Source organism: Heterodontus francisci, chromosome 4 (genome assembly GCF_036365525.1).
Source record: "Heterodontus francisci isolate sHetFra1 chromosome 4, sHetFra1.hap1, whole genome shotgun sequence".
NCBI lineage: Eukaryota > Metazoa > Chordata > Chondrichthyes > Heterodontiformes > Heterodontidae > Heterodontus > Heterodontus francisci.
Genome location: NC_090374.1, coordinates 160413582 through 160431243, shown reverse-complemented (window position 1 = coordinate 160431243; position 17662 = coordinate 160413582). Strand labels below are relative to the sequence as shown.

General features: G+C 43.1%; 1 protein-coding gene across 2 annotated transcripts in view; it reads right to left on the bottom strand.

Annotated features, from left to right (window-relative positions):
• The window catches only part of LOC137369368 (ephrin type-A receptor 5-like), a 389228-nt gene that overhangs the window by 147977 nt on the left and 223589 nt on the right, over nucleotides 1-17662 (bottom strand). For both annotated transcript variants that reach the window (XM_068030470.1, XM_068030471.1), the window contains exon 5: nucleotides 17099-17434. In XM_068030470.1, coding sequence (XP_067886571.1) covers nucleotides 17099-17434 — 336 coding nt within the window. The remainder of the gene's footprint in view (nucleotides 1-17098; nucleotides 17435-17662) is intronic.

Sequence of the window (17662 nt, the reverse complement as noted above, 5' to 3'; positions counted from 1 at the left end):
CTGACAGGCCTGTGGAGTATTTTCAGCATTTTCTATTTTTATTTCACATTTCCAGCATCCACAGTATTTTGCTTCTGTATGACCAAACAATTGTCTGGTCGCTGTCACATCTGTGAGACCTTGCTGTGTGTAAATCTGCTTCATTTTCCTACATCATAACAGTGACAACACTTTTAAAGTACTTCATCAGATATAATGTGCTTTGGAGCATTCTGAGGTTGTGAAAGGTGTTACATATAATGCAAGTTTGTTCCTTCTTTTGCTCTTTAGGATGTCTTTAGAATGTCTCTTTAGAGCAGTGGAAGCAGGGTCATTGAAATTTTTAAGGCTGAGTTAGATAGATGCTTGATTGACAACGGAGTCATAGGGTATCTGGGGTAGACAGGAAAGTCACGATCAGATCAGCCATGATCTTATCAAATGGCAGAGCAGGCTTGAAGGGCAGAATGGCCTACTCATGCTCCCAATTTGTATATTCATATATATGTTCGTATGTCATTGGACTCTCTTGACTGTGTAACATACTTTAAAAGCCTGTTATTTCTTCTTTAGTATAGAGGGTGATTTAGTGGCTGTTAATATATTTGCCATGTACAGAAATGCAAATAAAATTAGCATTAGATCTTTTTTTATTCAATATAAATTAAACTCACATTCATCTTTTATTTATCCTTCTGCATGATTATTCTCCTTCGTGCAGGCTCCTTCAGCTAGGGGAGCAAGTAAAATGAGTCACAGTCTCCCTCAGGACTGAAGCTGGCAATGGCACTAGGTTCGTAGCTGATAGCAGATGTGCTTGAGGCAAGACAGGCGGAACTACTGATTTGCCCTACAAGAGATTTTTATAAATCTAACACCTTTTGGTAAAAGAATTTAGAAGTGGTTCATGATATTAAAATTGAATATTAATGGCAGTGCCTGGCCGCCCTTACTACTCTCCTTAATTAAATTCAGAAACATTCACAACTGCTGTGTAAGGATTCAATGGCAGAATTCAAGCAGGCTTCATGGCTGGATTAGACTGAAATTTATGCTCAGATACCACTGTGCCGACTGTCATGTGCTTTAGCGGATATTATGCATGCTGCTCTACAAATATATCATGAGGTAATCTCAACTTTTTCTCAAAGAATTACTGGGGGGAGAAAGTGGCAGCAGGCACCGTTGCTGATGCTGTAACACCAATTCTTAAACTGTAAAAACGTCTAGAGAGACACCATGGAGGTAAATTTCCTTGGGGTTTTCCCCAATCTGCCAATATAACTTTGGTGCAAAAACAGCAGAAACCCTGTTTACACATGCAAGTGAAGTTTCTACTGAAGTTACAGTGATAGAGCAGGAAGAAGCCCTGAGGAAATTCATCCTTTATGCATGGAGGTAATACCTGCCTAATAACAAATTAAATGGACCTGCACTATCAGTTCAACAGATTCATGAGTTAATCTGCTTGGCAAGTTTTTCAAATCCTTACAATGTCAACCCTAAAGATGGCCACTCCTGAAATTCAATGTAGTTTTCATCTAAACCAAGCCATAAAGACTAACCACATCACAGTCTCATCAGGATTAATGGACATTACTGCCCTTTGACCATACTCCAACACAAACACATCACTTTAATGAGTAGCCAGTCTCTAAACATTGCCAATTTTCTTGTACCCATTGTCAGCATTTAGCATTGTGGTGGTACTGTTAGGGTTACCTCAGGTCTCCAAGCAATAAGTATCTCTATTACAGGAGCTTCACACTTGACAGACATCTGTTAAGTCTGCCATGGTTCTAACTAAATGAGATTTTTTTTCTTCTCTTTTATTCACTGGTCTATCAGCAGAGTTTCACACAGCCTTTGTGCTATAAAGACTTACTGATGTAATGCCATTGCTGTTTGACAATGTCAAGAGAAATGTTGTTCTAAAGGATTTTCCAAGGCCTCTATTATTCTTCTGTTAGATAGCATTTTTGCAGTTGTCTATGGAATACTCAAACATAGGCGAATGCTATATCTATCAATATTCACTGTACAGAAACAGTTGTACAAAAGGTTTGATTTAGATTTTTAAAAATGTTATTACATTAACATCCTACTGAACATAATATTATAAAACAGGTAAAAATGTAACAACCTGTTTTGTATCCTCTCTGGCTCAAAGTAAGTAAAAGTATCTACTTGCATCATACAAACAGACCAGTTTCAAAATTAAACACCATTGCAGAGGTTTTTTTTCCCTCTCAAGTTTAACATTAGAAAACTTTGTCATCTGTGATATTTTTAGAATTCGTGATATTCAGTGGAAATTCCATCCTGCTGTATCTAAACAATGACAAATTGCTCATCTGTGGAATTATATGTGTTGAATGGGTCTGTCACAGAATTACAGAATTGCTACAGTGCAGAAGGAGACCATTTGGCCCCTCGTGTCCATATCGGCTCTCCGAAAGAACAATTCACTCAGTTCTATTCCCCCGCCTTCTCCCTGTAACCCTACACATTGTTCCTTTTCATATAACCGTCTAATTCTTTAGTCATCACCTTACAGAAAACAAGACAGAGAATCTTTGTTGAAAGTGGGAAACAGTGGCATTCAAACTGACCAGCAATCTTTTCTCCTCCATCGTTATGCTTCTGTCTGCAGTTTGAGATGGTGCTACAACAGTCTGTCTATCGGCTGATCTGTCACCTCAAAGCTCCACCATATACCCTTCCCTACAAAATGAGCTGCCAGACCTGAGAGCTGAACAAATATACTCCCATTACGGACAACATAGCATCGCCCTGCACCCCCACCCCACAATCACCGCCCCCACCCCCCTCCCCCCACTCCACAGTTCCAAAGGTAAAGACAAATGGGAGTACGCAGTCACCTCCAGTGGTGATCCCGTTGTCCTCAGCAGAGCTGCCAACTTCAAAATCAAGGCCTTTTTAAAATGTGTTTCTGCTCTGGTGATCACAGCACATGTTGAATGCAACATTACCTATATGCACCTCCCTTTCAGCTGACTTTGTCAGGAGAGGCATAACAAGAGAGGGAGAGCTGATGGGAAATCTCAATTATTCACCAATTTACCTTATCTGCTGGGATTAGGGGTTAGGGCAATCAAGGCTTTGTTGTGGGTGAAAGTGGAGTGCAACTTTGTTTTTACAGTGAAAAGACATGTGCGCATTCCTCGAAATCGGATAAGATCTAAGATGGTAAATATAAGTTAAAGGGAGCTCAAAATCAATCCTGGCAACACAAGGGTGTTCTCTCTCCTATCGCTCGACGTTGCAGTCTTTGTGTTACATTCTTGTCCCAATTTCTGTGAAGTTCTGCTGTGGGTACAGAAGTCAAGACCTGAGTGAGAAACTCCACAGCAGTAAGGGTAAATCAAAACCCATGTGGAAAAGCTTGGATGACCGAAAAGGTCAAATATGAATGCAAAGTAGAATGGAAGGTTGAACATCCAGCACACGTTGCTGCTAACTCTAACAAATGTCAAAGTAATGATGGCAGCGTAAACTAGCTGAGTTTCTTTACCTCTCATCAAAACTGCTTACTTCCACCGACTACTGTTTTGTAACATATGCTCAGGCTGTGATTAAACTGTAGTTGAGACAAAAGGAAAAATTGTAAATGCTGGGAATAAGAAACAAAATCCTGTTAGAAATGCACATCGGATTGGTATCTTCAAGAGAAAGAGAGGCTAACTCAATTCTAATGAAGGGGCCTGCCTGAGCCATCTTTTCTCTTTCAGAGGACTAACTGACCTCAACGATTTTCAGTGCACTTCTAGCATTAGAGATTGCTGTATAATTTTCCCTTGGATAGATATATGTTTATGACCGTTGATATACAAGAGGGTGTCATTAACTTCCATTTTGTTCTTTTCCATCCTATTTCCTGGTCGGTGAGGTTTAAAGTGTGTGGTTTGTCCTTTTGAATAACTCTTTTAGGATATAAATTATGCATTTGCTTCAACTGTTGCAATGAAAGGTCTTCAGTAAATGACATGTGATTCAGAAAATGCCCACCAATTCCTTAAAAGTAGCAATTTTGCACAAATTTCACAGTGCAATTACAAGTTGGGCAAAAAAGGAATTTTTTTGCAAACAAGTCCCATTGTTTACTAAATATATCCAAGATTAAAAACAAACCTCTTGCTTATAATTATTGTGAGGGCAGAGAGTGAAATATCACTTGCTGGTCTGCCTGCTTTCACAGACAATGGTTTGCAATTTTACAATCACCCAGGTCAAGAATGTAAATGACTCCCTGCAATGTGGTGATAACCATGGTCTCTGTTAATGTGAAGGATTTATGATTGTACCAATCAATATTAGTTAACAGCACACTGCACAAAACCATAAGCATTGAATGAGTCTACAAAACTGATCTTTTCAACAAATGGCTGACATTTGACACATCTGATTGATGCTTAGCTCCTTCTTGTCAATACTGGACTTAGGACAAACGTTCCTTTGTAGGAATTAGCCCATCCAAATTCCCCACACAGTGGTGCATATTCCAACGTTGCATGAAAGAAACACTTGGCCCTAATATAGCCAAACAGGATGAAAAGTCATCCCTGGCTCTAGAGCTGCACGAGTCAAATCTAAATGATGCAACTGTCTCTGGATTTAGAAAGCACCTGGTTCAGATAGTGCCACAGATCAACAGACATTGAAACTAAATGAAGGTTCTGTTAGTTCTCAATCAATGAACGACAGTGGGTATGAATGTGGGTGGAGAGGAGGAGTAGAGAGGAAGTGAACTCTAATCCACTCATTCCCACCTTAAAAAATGGCCCATGATGTTGTGCCTCCTGAAGGGCATTCCGCAAAGTGCCAATAGCTACATAGCATGGAGGCCACAGTCAAACCCTCCCACATTGTAACTAGCATTCAAGAAAGAAGTAAATGCAAGATAAAGTGTTATGAACGGAAGAAAGTACTGTTACTGTATATATTCTGACACCACAAATTTCCCCCTAATAGACTCAGAACTGAAATATTATTTCTTTCAGGTTGTAAAATAGTGACCATTGTAGGTGTTTGATCAGCTGCCTTTTACTTCTGTTTAATATTTCTGCAATAAAATCCATAGTATAACTTATTTTACATTGTTTAACAGTGCATAATTGTTTGGATATATTTATATCAAACTTATACTTCAACTGCAAAGCCAACCGGGCAATTTATGGAGGAAGAAAGGATAGCTGAAAGTAACCATGTTCAGCTGAATGGTAATGGTTTATCACCAGTAGTCAATCTGCTTACCTATTGGGCTGGATTTAGTCAACACAGCGGGGGTCCTACCAATGGGCCCGAAAGCAGGTGGAGGCACCACTTCGGCAGCCTGTGGGACACGGGACCACATTTTGCTGATGGCATTGGCTGCCACCGGGACAGCCATTCCTATTAAGGACGGCCGCCCACCCCCAGGATCTACCGGCCAATCGGAGGGCCAGCAGCTTCAGCAGTACCACTGGGAGCGGTGGCCACTGCTGGGACTGCACTGGAAGAAAAGAATGCGATGGATGGGCGGCGCCCTGACAACCAAGCAATGGGGTCTGAGGGCACCAGGGAAAGTGAGGGTGGTGATATTTGGTGAGGCCCGGCGGCTGCATTGCTGCAGGGGCAGTCAATGTCGCTGGTACGGCCCTCCGTGGGCCAAAACGTCCCTGAGTAGGAGGGCCCCCCACCATCCTTGCAAGCCCTCTGGGAAGCCGCCAGGGTTTGCCTGGCAGTCTTTCCATGTGGCGGAGGTTCCACCCCCTCACTCCCCCCCAACCCCCCCACCGCCACTGCTTAAGTCACTCAATTGATCTCTGGGCAGGAGGGCCATCCGCCACCTTCCCCACTGCTGGCAAGGTGGCATGGTGGCAGGAAGATGATGGGCATGCCACCCCTAGCCTTCCTGTGCCATTTTACAGGCCCCGCCAACTCCAAGCCTATCCCCAGAGGGCTGGTAAAATCCAGTCTAATTGCTTTTATTATTTTAATTTTCCACCAGCAACCAGTTCATCAGATTACATCACGATCTGTTTACTGATTCTCTACCAATATTAGATCAATTTTTATGGCAATGCAACAAAAAGGAGAGAGTGGATAACTCAACATGGGGCTGGGTTTCAACAAGGGAAATCCTTATGTCATACAACACCTGGGCGGCACAGTGGCGCAGTGGTTAGCACCGCAACCTCACAGCTCCAGTGACCCAGGTTCAATTCTGGGTACTGCCTGTGTGGAGTTTGCAAGTTCTCCCTGTGTTTGCGTGGGTTTCCTCCGGGTGCTCCGGTTTCCTCCCACATGCCAAAGACTTGCAGGTTGATAGGTAAATTGGCCATTAGCAATTGCCCCTAGTGTGTTAGATGGTAGGGAAAATATAGGGACAGGTGGGGATGTGGTAGGAATATGGGATTAGTGTAGGATTAGTATAAATGGGTGGCTGATGGTCGGCACAGACTCGGTGGGCCGAAGGGCCTGTTTCAGTGCTGTATCTCTAAACTAAACCCACCCATGACTGTAATTGTAGCATACAGGTGAATTCTTGGCCCACTGGGAATAGAACTGTAGGAGGGAGTGTGTGTTAATTTAACACTGAGAAATCAAGGTGATGACCAAGTCTAAGGCTTGAAGTGCAAAAGGAAAAGAGAAGACGTAGTAAATCAGGAAGTAATGGTTTGATCACACCAAGTTTGCATTTTAAAAGCCTGCAGATTGCAGAAAGAAACACTTAGAGAAGTAAGGAGTTGCACATTTTTGAGGTCATGGGAAAGAAATTAGTAGAGCAGGCATTCTCATTTCAACACAGAGTCAATGTAGAGAGGAGGACGTCATGTTTGTAGCTTTGAAGGAACTAGAAAGGAAAGTACAGATGAGCAGTAATCATAGTAGTTTTGATAAAATAGAAAGAGACAAGAAAGATTATTACAGTGAGAGAGACAGAGGTTGAAAGCTGATGGAAAGAGATTTTTTTTCTCTTCCCCTAACAGGAATGTGGAAACATGTGAGAAGAGCTTTCTTAGATATATGAGCATTAATGTTTAATGCGGACTTTAATTTTATAAATGGTTAAGAGTTATTTGGGGCAAAACATTTTTTAGTACAAAAGAGGAAAACAATCTTCCCAGGAGACAGTGTTAGCAATAGAGGACAAGCAACAGTTTGTCTTGAGATCAGAAGATATAATGAGACCAAGAATATTGATAGATGAAGAAGAATTAAGGTGCCTTCAAAGGTAAAAGGTGATATGTATTTGATAAACTTGCAAGCCATAGAAATAAACTTTCTCTTTGAAGAACTGAACAAAATAAGATTTTTATTGCCCCAGGGAAGGGCATCGAGGAGATTAAGAGGTCGTGATTGAACCAGTGCACTGTGAGTGGGCAGGAGAATGTATGAGCTGAAGATGTACGATTTAAAAGAAGTTGATGGTTGCAGATTGGAATCATTAACAAGAGAATGGATGGAGTTGGATGATAAGTGTAGGAGATTATTGATGGAACTTGCATTTATATTAGCACCTTTTACATCCTCAGGACGTCTCAAAGTGCTTCTCAGCCAATTAAGTATTTTTGAAGTGTAATTACTGTTGTAATGTAGGAATTGGTTTTAAGAAGGAAAATGGAAGTGGGTAGAGCCCTGGGGAACTCCTGAGTTAATGGGAAAGAGGCAGATGATCGAACAATTTGAGAGGAACTAGATATTCATGAATGTCACTGACAAGAGACCAAATGATGGTAACTTATTTAGAAGTGCATGGTGCCAGAGCTTGTTCAAGGTTTTGGAGATGTCCAAGTCAATGACAAATGAGTCATCAAAGTATGCAAGAGCAAAGTTCCAGAGAGATGGATTATAGGCAACAAGATTGTCACTGGTGCAACAACAGCAAAACTATATTGTGGCACATTAATCAAGCCAGAGCTTATAAGGTGTGAGTAATTTGAGAATTAACAACAGCTTCCAGAACTGTAGAAAGTACTAATGTAAAGAAATGGGATGGTAATAAGAAAGTATAAGGATAATCTTTCTTCAGCATTGGGTGAACATGAGTAAAACTTTAAGAAAGAAAGATGGACCTGGACTAAGAGAAACTGAAAAGATGGTTGAGGACATGTCTAAGTTCAAAGCACACCTTTAAGAAAATGGAAGGGATACCACCAGGACCAATAATCTTACCAGAATTAATTTTGAAATTGTTAATGGAAATAGTGACCACTTTAGCTAGTTTTATCTTAGTTGTAATTTTCAAAAGAAATATAACAAAAACAAATGAGAGAGTAATTTGGCTGTCTCCCTTGATGACTTTTTATTCTCTTTAGCAGGAACTTATTTATAGCAACCTTGCACGTTAATGGTGAGCCAAGAATTTGTCCATTTGGTAGCTGTGAGTTAATACTGGGCAACAGGCCTAAAGCCAAGAGCAAAGTTCAGATCAATATCCAAGTCAGAGATATATCATTAAAAAATTACTGGTGGTATTTTTAAGAACTAATGTGAATTAATTATACATTCCAACTAAGGGGTGGAATTTCCTGTGTATTTAGTTCCAGGGCACCTGTAATTAAGGAATAAAGTAAATGTACAGTGTAAAAGATCAAGAAAGCTCAGGCACAAGTGTGCTACACACATAATTAGGCAACACATAAATCTCCTCACTCTTTCATGCCTATCTTTCGATCCCTGCGCCTGAACACATCTCAGCTCATTTTAATGGCTCTATCCCCAGGTTAAAAAGCCACAAATGTGAATTTCTTGCAAGTACGTGGCTTAAAGTATAAAATTAAGCCTGGAATTTTAGGGCAGCAGGAAACAAAATCTATTTGCTGGTGTTTTATTGAGATGTTGGACTGGATTTTCTGCTTGGGGTCAGGACCCCGACATCAGGATCAAATGCGGGTCCCAACCCCATGTTGTGTCGGCGTAAGACTTCTGAAATGATTTTTGGAGAGCTAGCCAATTAGTGGCCAGAGGGTGCACTCGCCATTCAACTAAGGATGGCGGATGGGCTCCCGAGGTTGGACAGCCAACAGAAGGCCCTCCAGCACTGAGACATCGGCAGCCCTACTGTTGCAGGTTGGAGCTGCCGATCCCTGTAGGGAGAGAGAGAGAGAGAGAAGGCGCCTCACAATGGAGGTGCCCTCTGAAGACCAGGTTAAAAAAAAATCGATTTAAAAATGGCCTCAGCTGCCAGGCCATAATCCTGGAGGGGCAACCCAATGGACGTGGTGGGTGTGTTGGGGGGGTGGGGGGGCGGGTCCCCAGCGGGGATGAAAAGCTGCCACGCCCACCCTGTCTCCCACCTGGAGGCTGCCTCCTCTCACTCTGTATTTCAGCCGCAGTGTGGGGCCCGCCCACCTCCAGTCCCACCCACCTCCAGTCCCACCCCCATCGGCCTCAGAAAATCTTGCCCATTATCAGCAATTTTTTTGTATTCGTCCTCATTGAATCTTGAACTGCATTTTTTTCTTTTACTTTGAATGCATTTCCATGACATCAGTGTAAGCTACATTAAAAGTTGACAAGTTTCCACGATTGCATATTCATCAAAACCCTAAGCCTAATACATAAATTTCATGCTTAAAGAAGGAATGTATGGTGAGTTCAATGCTTTCCTTGGCGCCCCAACATTTTCCTTGTTTATGGCCATTTTTGCATTCTGCCATATGTTAATGAGACTGGCAGGAAATTCAGGTGAAAATCGCCTTTGGCAAAATGAATGCATGAATGAAATTTCAGGTGTAACTTCCCAATTACACCCTCACAGGAAATTACACCCAAAACATCAGTTTTAACTAAGTGATTCCACCTTCAAAGTTAAACAAATAAAGCCCAATGAATCATCTTGCTAATAATATACATCTCTGCAATGCTGCAATGCCATATCAATTGGAACTTCAGTAAAAATACTTTACACAATCCCAATAGTTCTTTTAATGCACCTGGAATAAATTACGATACGATTTAAGACAAAAAAAATCCAATTGCAATAACACTGAAATCCCAGCTCATTTGAAAACACTATAATCACACTTAAAAGGCAACACACACCTCAGAGGCTGGGCTGGCCTGGCCTACTTACTTTCTTATATTAACCCCAATTACTAGAACAGGTGGCTTCATCTGAAATCTGAAACAAACTGTACTGAACACAGCCCAAACATCAACAATAGTGCCAAAAGAAAGAGACTTCATAGAGTTTAGATTGACTAACCCCTAAAAATGGGAAAGGGAATCATGTTACACAATTAATCCATGCCCGTTCATTGCAATGGAGGCAGCACGTTAAATTATTGCTTGCTCTTTTAAATGATTGCTACATGCAGCCAATGCTTCCCGCACTGTTCACTGGCAGAACACATTAGCAAGGACACAATATCATGAGTGGCTAGCATTACTTAGAAGCAACCTTGCACCTCTTAAAGGGGAGGAGGGGGTGCATTGTGGCTGCGAGGAATAGTGGAAGCCTTTTGTAACGTGAATCTCAGCTGTGATAATTTGTTGGGTTGCTAATGGGTGTTGTGTGGGAAGATGTTTGATGATCAGACACAAGGGTCGGAATTTCCATTCTGGGGTCAGAAACTTGACATTGCGGTCACTTCCAGGTCCCGAATCCACACCGCTACGGCAACGTGCACACATTGGGATTTTCAATGAGAAAACAGTTATTTGCCCCAGAGTTGCACTCTCTGCCCAATTAGCTGCAGCGGACACAGGAAGGAGGTGGGACACAGGCAGCAGCAGGCCTGGTTTAAAGAGTGGGAGGCAGCCATTGCTGAGGTTGCCATTCGTCTAGGGATGGAAAAAGAGATAGAGCAGCGGAAAGTGGGAAGGGATGCCACCCCCCCCGACCCCCACCACAACCATGCCAAGGCAGCCCCCTGTTCTTCTGACACCTCACTGGAGGTGCTGCTGGAGGTTGTGAGTGAGCCCAAAAATATCCAGTTTCCTTCTGGTGGCAACAGAAAGTCTGCAAAGCTCACAAGAGGGAGGACATGGCTGGACGCGGCTCACACGGTCAGCAACAGAGGAGTGTTGAGGAGGAACTGGGTGCAACACAGGGAACATTTTAGTGACCTGCTTTGGTCTGCAAAGTTGAGTCCAATGATAGACCCAGACAGCATGCTTCCTGATCACCTGTCACTGGAGAGCAAAAGGGCATCCTGAGGGTCCATCGAGTTCTCCTGACCATGGGAGAGATGTATGTCCAGAAGCCCTGATGACCCATAAGCAAAGAGCAGAACCCGGATGCTGCTGGACAGGAGGTTGGAATGCAGACTGCAGTAACATATACGAATGAAAAGGTGTAAGTGGTGAGAGAGAGAGAGGCATTGTCCTAACTGCACCATTCTTCACCTTGCCGGCCAAACAGGAATTGAACGCCAGGGAGAACAAGAGGGCACGCCTGGATGGTGGGGTTCCCCAGCTCATATCACTGATGCATGTTGAGGAGCTGGCCCTTGATGTAGCCAGAGTGTAAAGCCACAGGGATGCTGTGGACGGAGAAACAGGGGTCTGCTGTAGAGAGGGTTAAAACAACTCAAAATCTTCAGGTTCAGGGGATGCATGGCAATGCTCCCCATGCATTGAACAGTCAATGCCCAAGCAGTCATCTCATTACTTTAAGCAGCAGAGGCATCTATTGACTGTCCTGATCTCTCAACACCATCTTCTTTTGTCTCCCACATGGCCAGCTGCAGAGGGGCAGGAGACCAGATGAAGACAACAAGTTTCTGACGAGTTAGTGGAGGATGGCACCATAGGAGCCTGTATCATCACATCTTTCTGGCACATCCAACACCAGTGCAGGCACTTGCACCTCGGTGGGTTTAAAAATGGTGCCATAGGGTGAAACACACATCACATCGGATTGGAGGTTTTGGGGCAGGCAGAGGCAGATATGGCCAGTTCCCCTCGAAGGATGGAGAACAGGTACAACTCTGCTCAGCAGGGTGGAGATGCAGAGCCTAGGGAGTCACTGAAAAGGTGGCTCTACCTGGACAAACAGCGTGAGATGTGTGCCCACATGTCGGAGTTACTTGAGGCTCTGCGTGGACATGGGATGAGAATGGTGGATTCCAATCACCTGATGTGCTCCACAATGACTCAGTGCTTTGAGAGGGTGAGCTCCTTCATTGAGAGAGTGGCCAACCTTGTGGAGAGGCATATGTGGCATCAGTCAGACTGGATGCAGGAACAGCGCACTGACTTGCATGGAATGTATGCTACTGTCTACTACATTGACCAGTCAGTAACGCAAATGCAAAAAGAAGCATGAAGTGGTTGCCAGCTGTTCCCAGCTGGTGGTTCCCTCCAGCGATCAAGGGTGCCATGCATGAGCTGGGGAGGCAACAGATGGTAATTAGAGGGCCACCCCTCAAGGTACTGCATCATCATCATCCACCTCCATGGCCCCTCCACTGAGCGAAGCATCTGTGGTGTCACGCCCTGTGAAAGAGGCTGCTCCCGCAGTGATGCCAGTGCGGCAACCTTTGGAGGTGCCCCACCCCAACTCCCTGGCACCTCCAAGCCGAGGCCTCCCACATGGTCATCTCAGCCCCAGACAGGCACTAGCGAGCAGTCTGCCTCCACCTCATCATCAACCAAAGGGGGAGGCATTCATAGGAGTGGCCCTGAGCGCAGGCCACTGCGTCAGTAATGTCACTTTGTGGGTCATTTGGCTGTCTCTGATGTAAATAATAGTGCACTGTTAAGTGAGAGAGCACTGGAAAATTTGTTGCACTAAAGCAGACCTGTGTGCTTCCATATCATCATGGTCTAATGCAAGAGAACGGAAAGTAAGTGTTGCCAAAGCAATGGAATGTTCTGGGGAAGAATGTATCAGGTGGAGACGTTGGAGCCTTTCAGTGTTTGTGCCATTGGAAGGTTGCTGACTTTTGCTACTGGTTGCTCTCACTCAGATGAAGGAGACTCTGTCCTCCGAGAGGGACTGCCACAGCTGACTCTGCCTCACTCTCCTCCTCCTGCTCACTTGTGAGGTGTGGCTCACCCAGTGCTCCCCTTCTCATCTTGATTTAGACCCAACTGAGGTTTGTGTGTTTATGCTGGTGGATGGTGTGGCGGTATGATGCAATAGTGCAGGCTCTGTGCAGTCTCCCCCTCCATGTCACACCTCTGCTGCTGACCTCCGTTGCAACATCCATCCAGGCCCTTATGGTATCGTGAGACGCCTTTCTTCTACCAGATGCTGGGAAGAAAATTTATCACCTCACAGCAACTGCTTCCATCAACATCTCAAGAGAGACACTGGAAAACTGTGGCGTCGCCTATGGACGCCAGCGCCAGCCCGATCAGCACCCTCTTGCAACATGTCCTCAGCAAACAGCAAGTGCAGTCATGGCTGCCACTCGCCTTTTCAAAGGGCCTTCCGGATCCATGACCTGCCTCCAGGCTGCTCCCGGTGCCACTGATTGGGCGCCAAACTCGGCCCTGATGCTGACACAATGCGCAGTCGGGACCTGGAAATTATCCAGGTGTCAGGTTGCCATCCCCAATTTGAAAATCCAACCTCTGGAATCCAAAGTAAAACAGCACCAGAAACCACTTCAGCAGCATAACTGCAGTGTTTCACACACAAGCTATTCCTATACATTGTTCTCATTCAGATTGCCAAATAAGTTTCAATTTATGATGAACAGTATCTACCAGTGCCAGTTAGCAATCAATAGTAGACAGTATTCTTTCCTTTCCCTGTGGACTCATCTATTGAGAACTGCATCTTATATCACACATGTTTTTTTGATTTTACGGAGATGATGCCACAACTGAGAACAGATGGTGCTGTAAAAAACATCATGCCATCAGAACCACCTGCAAACCACACATCAATTTAGCTCCCATTGCAAAGTAAAATTTACATCTAATTTTCATCATTTTAATACTTATTTAGCATGTGGTACAAACAGAATGCATGACTTTGTTGCTTGTGAATCATCAGCTTAAGCTCGCTTGTGGGCTACAAATTGTACTGCTTGGCTATTTATCATGTATCCTTTAGGATGTTCTTCCACTTGAAAGATCTACAATGGAATGTGCTTTAAGAGATACCATTGCAGGACAATTTGGCCATGATGAGGTATCCAAAACATGTTTGTCATTGAGTTTATTGTGAGTTTAGTAAAAGAAAATAATGTTGTTCAATTTCGAAGATTGCACATTTAAAATGCATCAAAAACTGTTATTATTCAGTTGGGTTCATCATACTGGATATGCTGATTTTCCTAAGGATGTTGCAACTTGTAAAAACACTTATTACTGTTTCTTATTGACAAATTTGCAGAAATAGATGAAAAAAGTAAAATTCAGTTTGTGCAGCATTTTGTAATATTAGAATTAACAAATTTAGCAAATGTATCTGGCATATGTAGAATTAATATGATAAGCTGTTTATCTGAATTGAGTAGACCTCCTGTCATTCAAGTGTGTATAATTACTTCACCATATTGCATATGAGTGTCTGTTTAATAGAGTGCAAGGGAACACAGGAATTAATACATGATCAGATACCTGAATCATTGGCTGGAATTTTATCAGGCCCTCGGCGACAGGCTGGGAGGCAGGAAGGCTTGCAAAATGGTGCAGAAAGGCGTCAAGAGGTTGCCCAATATCTTCACATTGCCAATCCATTTTGCCAGTGGTGGGAAAGAGGGCAGATCAGCCACCCACCGGGAATCCAATTGAGCCACTTAAGTGGACAATTAAGGCCTATTTCCCACCTCCATGGGCATTTTGCCTGCGTTAGGTGGGGGGTGAAGGGGCGGCTCCCATAAAGGCTCCCCTCTTTAGGGGATCTCCATGGCCCGAGGGACACCCTCCCCCCCTCCCTGTGGCAATGGCCGCCCCCATGGCAGCGGTGCTGCCTGACCTCAGCTACCTCCTCTCACACCCCCACCCGATTGCTGCAGCCTGCCTGTCAGACCCTGGCTACCCCCAACCCCACTTACCCCTCTTCGAGGGAGCGTTGGTCATTGAGGCACCCTCTCCTTGCAGCTGCAGCCTCAGCAGTGGCCGTCGCTAGAGGTGGCACTGCAGAGGCTGCTGAGCTGACAACCCGCTGATTAGGCCAACAGCTCTTGGGGGTGGGCCACACTTAATTGGGTCAGCAGCCCCAAAGGAGGCCACTTAATTGGCGGCCACCGGCAATATGCCTCCCCAGGTCCCACTGCCAGTCTATGCCAGTTCGCCTCCCATTTTCAGCTCTAACGGCGGGATTTTGGCCGTCTCTGTAAAATTCCAGGCATTGTACCTGAAAAAGAACTGATAAAAGGTACCTCACAAAGTTATTTTACTATCCTTTGTTTGTTTTGGGGTCATATAACTTTGATGCAGTGGAACAGATCATTAGCTTGATGGCTATAAGAATGCTGTAACAAAACATCATCATTGATTCTATTTCTTTTCTCCTGGGTGAAGAAGAAAACATAAGAATTGAGAATGTATACATGGCTGTCATCTATTATTCCTTCTTCAGTACTTTTGTGACGTCCATCCAGTATAAGACCAGAAAGCCCTCTGAATTATTTAAATTTATATGTATTAATTTGTTCAATAAGTCACTTCAAGCCGCATGTATCATGTAAAGACTTTAACCAATTCATTCGAATTGTTTGGACACTTAACTCACAGGTGAAAGTCAAATATTATTTTGTTTGATGAAATGAGCACTTGAGTTCAAACCAATATAATGGTGGTTTGGCAATTCGGCCATTTGAGTTTAGATTTTTTGCTTATATAGACTTCATTTTTTTTTAACATATTTGGTGAGAAGACTAAATTGGGGTATTCAAAATGATGACAGTATCAAAGTGGCTATTTAAAATTGAGATTCCTAAAAAAGGTATTTGAAAAATAAATAACAGAAAGTGCAGGAAATACTCAGCAAGCCTGGCAGCATCTGTGGTGAGAGAAACAAAGTTAATGTTTCAGGTCTGTGACCTTTCTTCAGATGCTGCCAGACCTGTTGAGTATTTCCAGCACTTTCTGTCCTCATTTCCGATTTCCAGCATTTGCAGGAGTTTGCTTTTATTTGAAAAATAAATGCAGTTCACAGACCATCAAGCCTGAGAAATGAGGAATCTGCATATTCTGAAATTCAAAGTTCAAGCAATTTGAGTGACAAAAAAAAGCTATTGGACTTTCTCCATTGCTTCAACAATTGGCAAAGGCTTGTTTGTAACATTTCATGGATGTTCATAGAATTTCGTGTGTTAATAGTATTGGGATCTAATAATCTGTTTTATTGTTGCTGGTTCAGAGATAATTGTTGACCAGAACACCACCCTCCTGAGACATCGTACAGGCTCTCTGTTTAACATCTCATCCATAACATGGTGTCTCCAACAATGCAGCACTTCCTTCAGTACTACACTGAAGTGTCAGTCTATGTTTAGTGCAATTTTCGCCAAAATGTGATCAGTACTGTGCTATTGAACAAAGCCTGCAAAATCTGGATTCAATCCGTCCAAACTGGTTTTAATTAGGACCTTTACAGTCAGCAGAGGTTTTGTATGTAAACATGATATCAGTGGTGAAACATACAAAAACTATAGGATGAACTGTGATCAATGTCCAGAACTGATCAATTTTTCATAAAAAAATGGAAGAACCAATTTATTGTGGCATGAACTGCAACACCCTGTTTCTTAAGCCCTGTTCAGTTCTGTGGTCTGTTGACCGTTCTGCAGAAGTTAACCAATGTACAACAGTAGATTTCACATGGAATCCCGGGAGCTTTTAATGGAGTACAAAAGGAAAGTGGCCACAACCCCTCGTCTCTGTTGCTTTTCAAAATGAGGACAAAATCCGTTGCAGACTACGAGGAGCTATTCTTGAATAAAGTTAATTACAAAGGAACACAATTCGATTAACAGTATTCCTCTGTGATAAAACTGAAATTGTAACAAAGCCAGTAATATGTAGGATGTGCACGTGTTTTCATTCAAGCTACTAACAGAGGGTGAAATATTAATACAAAAATAATGAAAAAAACTTTCTAAAATGGACACAAGCATTCAGCTGATGGTGAAAACTATAACACATTTGCAGTCTCTATAGGTCAATGAAGTCCAGAGCCTAATCCATCTTATTGAAGGGCACTTACCTGCTTGATTTGTCGTGACATTTACAGACACAAACTGTCTGGGGACAGAGCTCAGCTCTGACACTCCATTTACTGCCTCAATCTCAAAGGTGTAATTGGTGTGAGCCAGGAGATCCACCACCATCACTGAGGTGTTCTTGAGTCCAGCCTCCTGCGGGATATATCTGACACCGCCACCGCACTCCTCACACTGGATCAAATCCACGCTGCACCTCTTGCAGATCACAAGGTATGTCACATCTTTTCGCCCTCCACCGTCAGCAGGGGCATTCCAATCCAGAATCACACTGGTATTATTAATGTTGGAGATGACATTTTGTGGGGCTGAAGGTGGTCCTGGGATCAGTGACAAAAACAGTGTAAATTGTACATTTCCAATTTCTAAAGAATGAACAAATTACATACTGAATACAAATTAACAATTGTGTAACAATTGCTTCATATAAAATCTACTCTTTTCTGATGTCTTGAATTACTTTCTGTACATTCCAAATCAAAACATTCATTGTGATTTCATCTACTATAGTATCCCACAGAAATATGTCAGAATAAAGCCAGATGGGA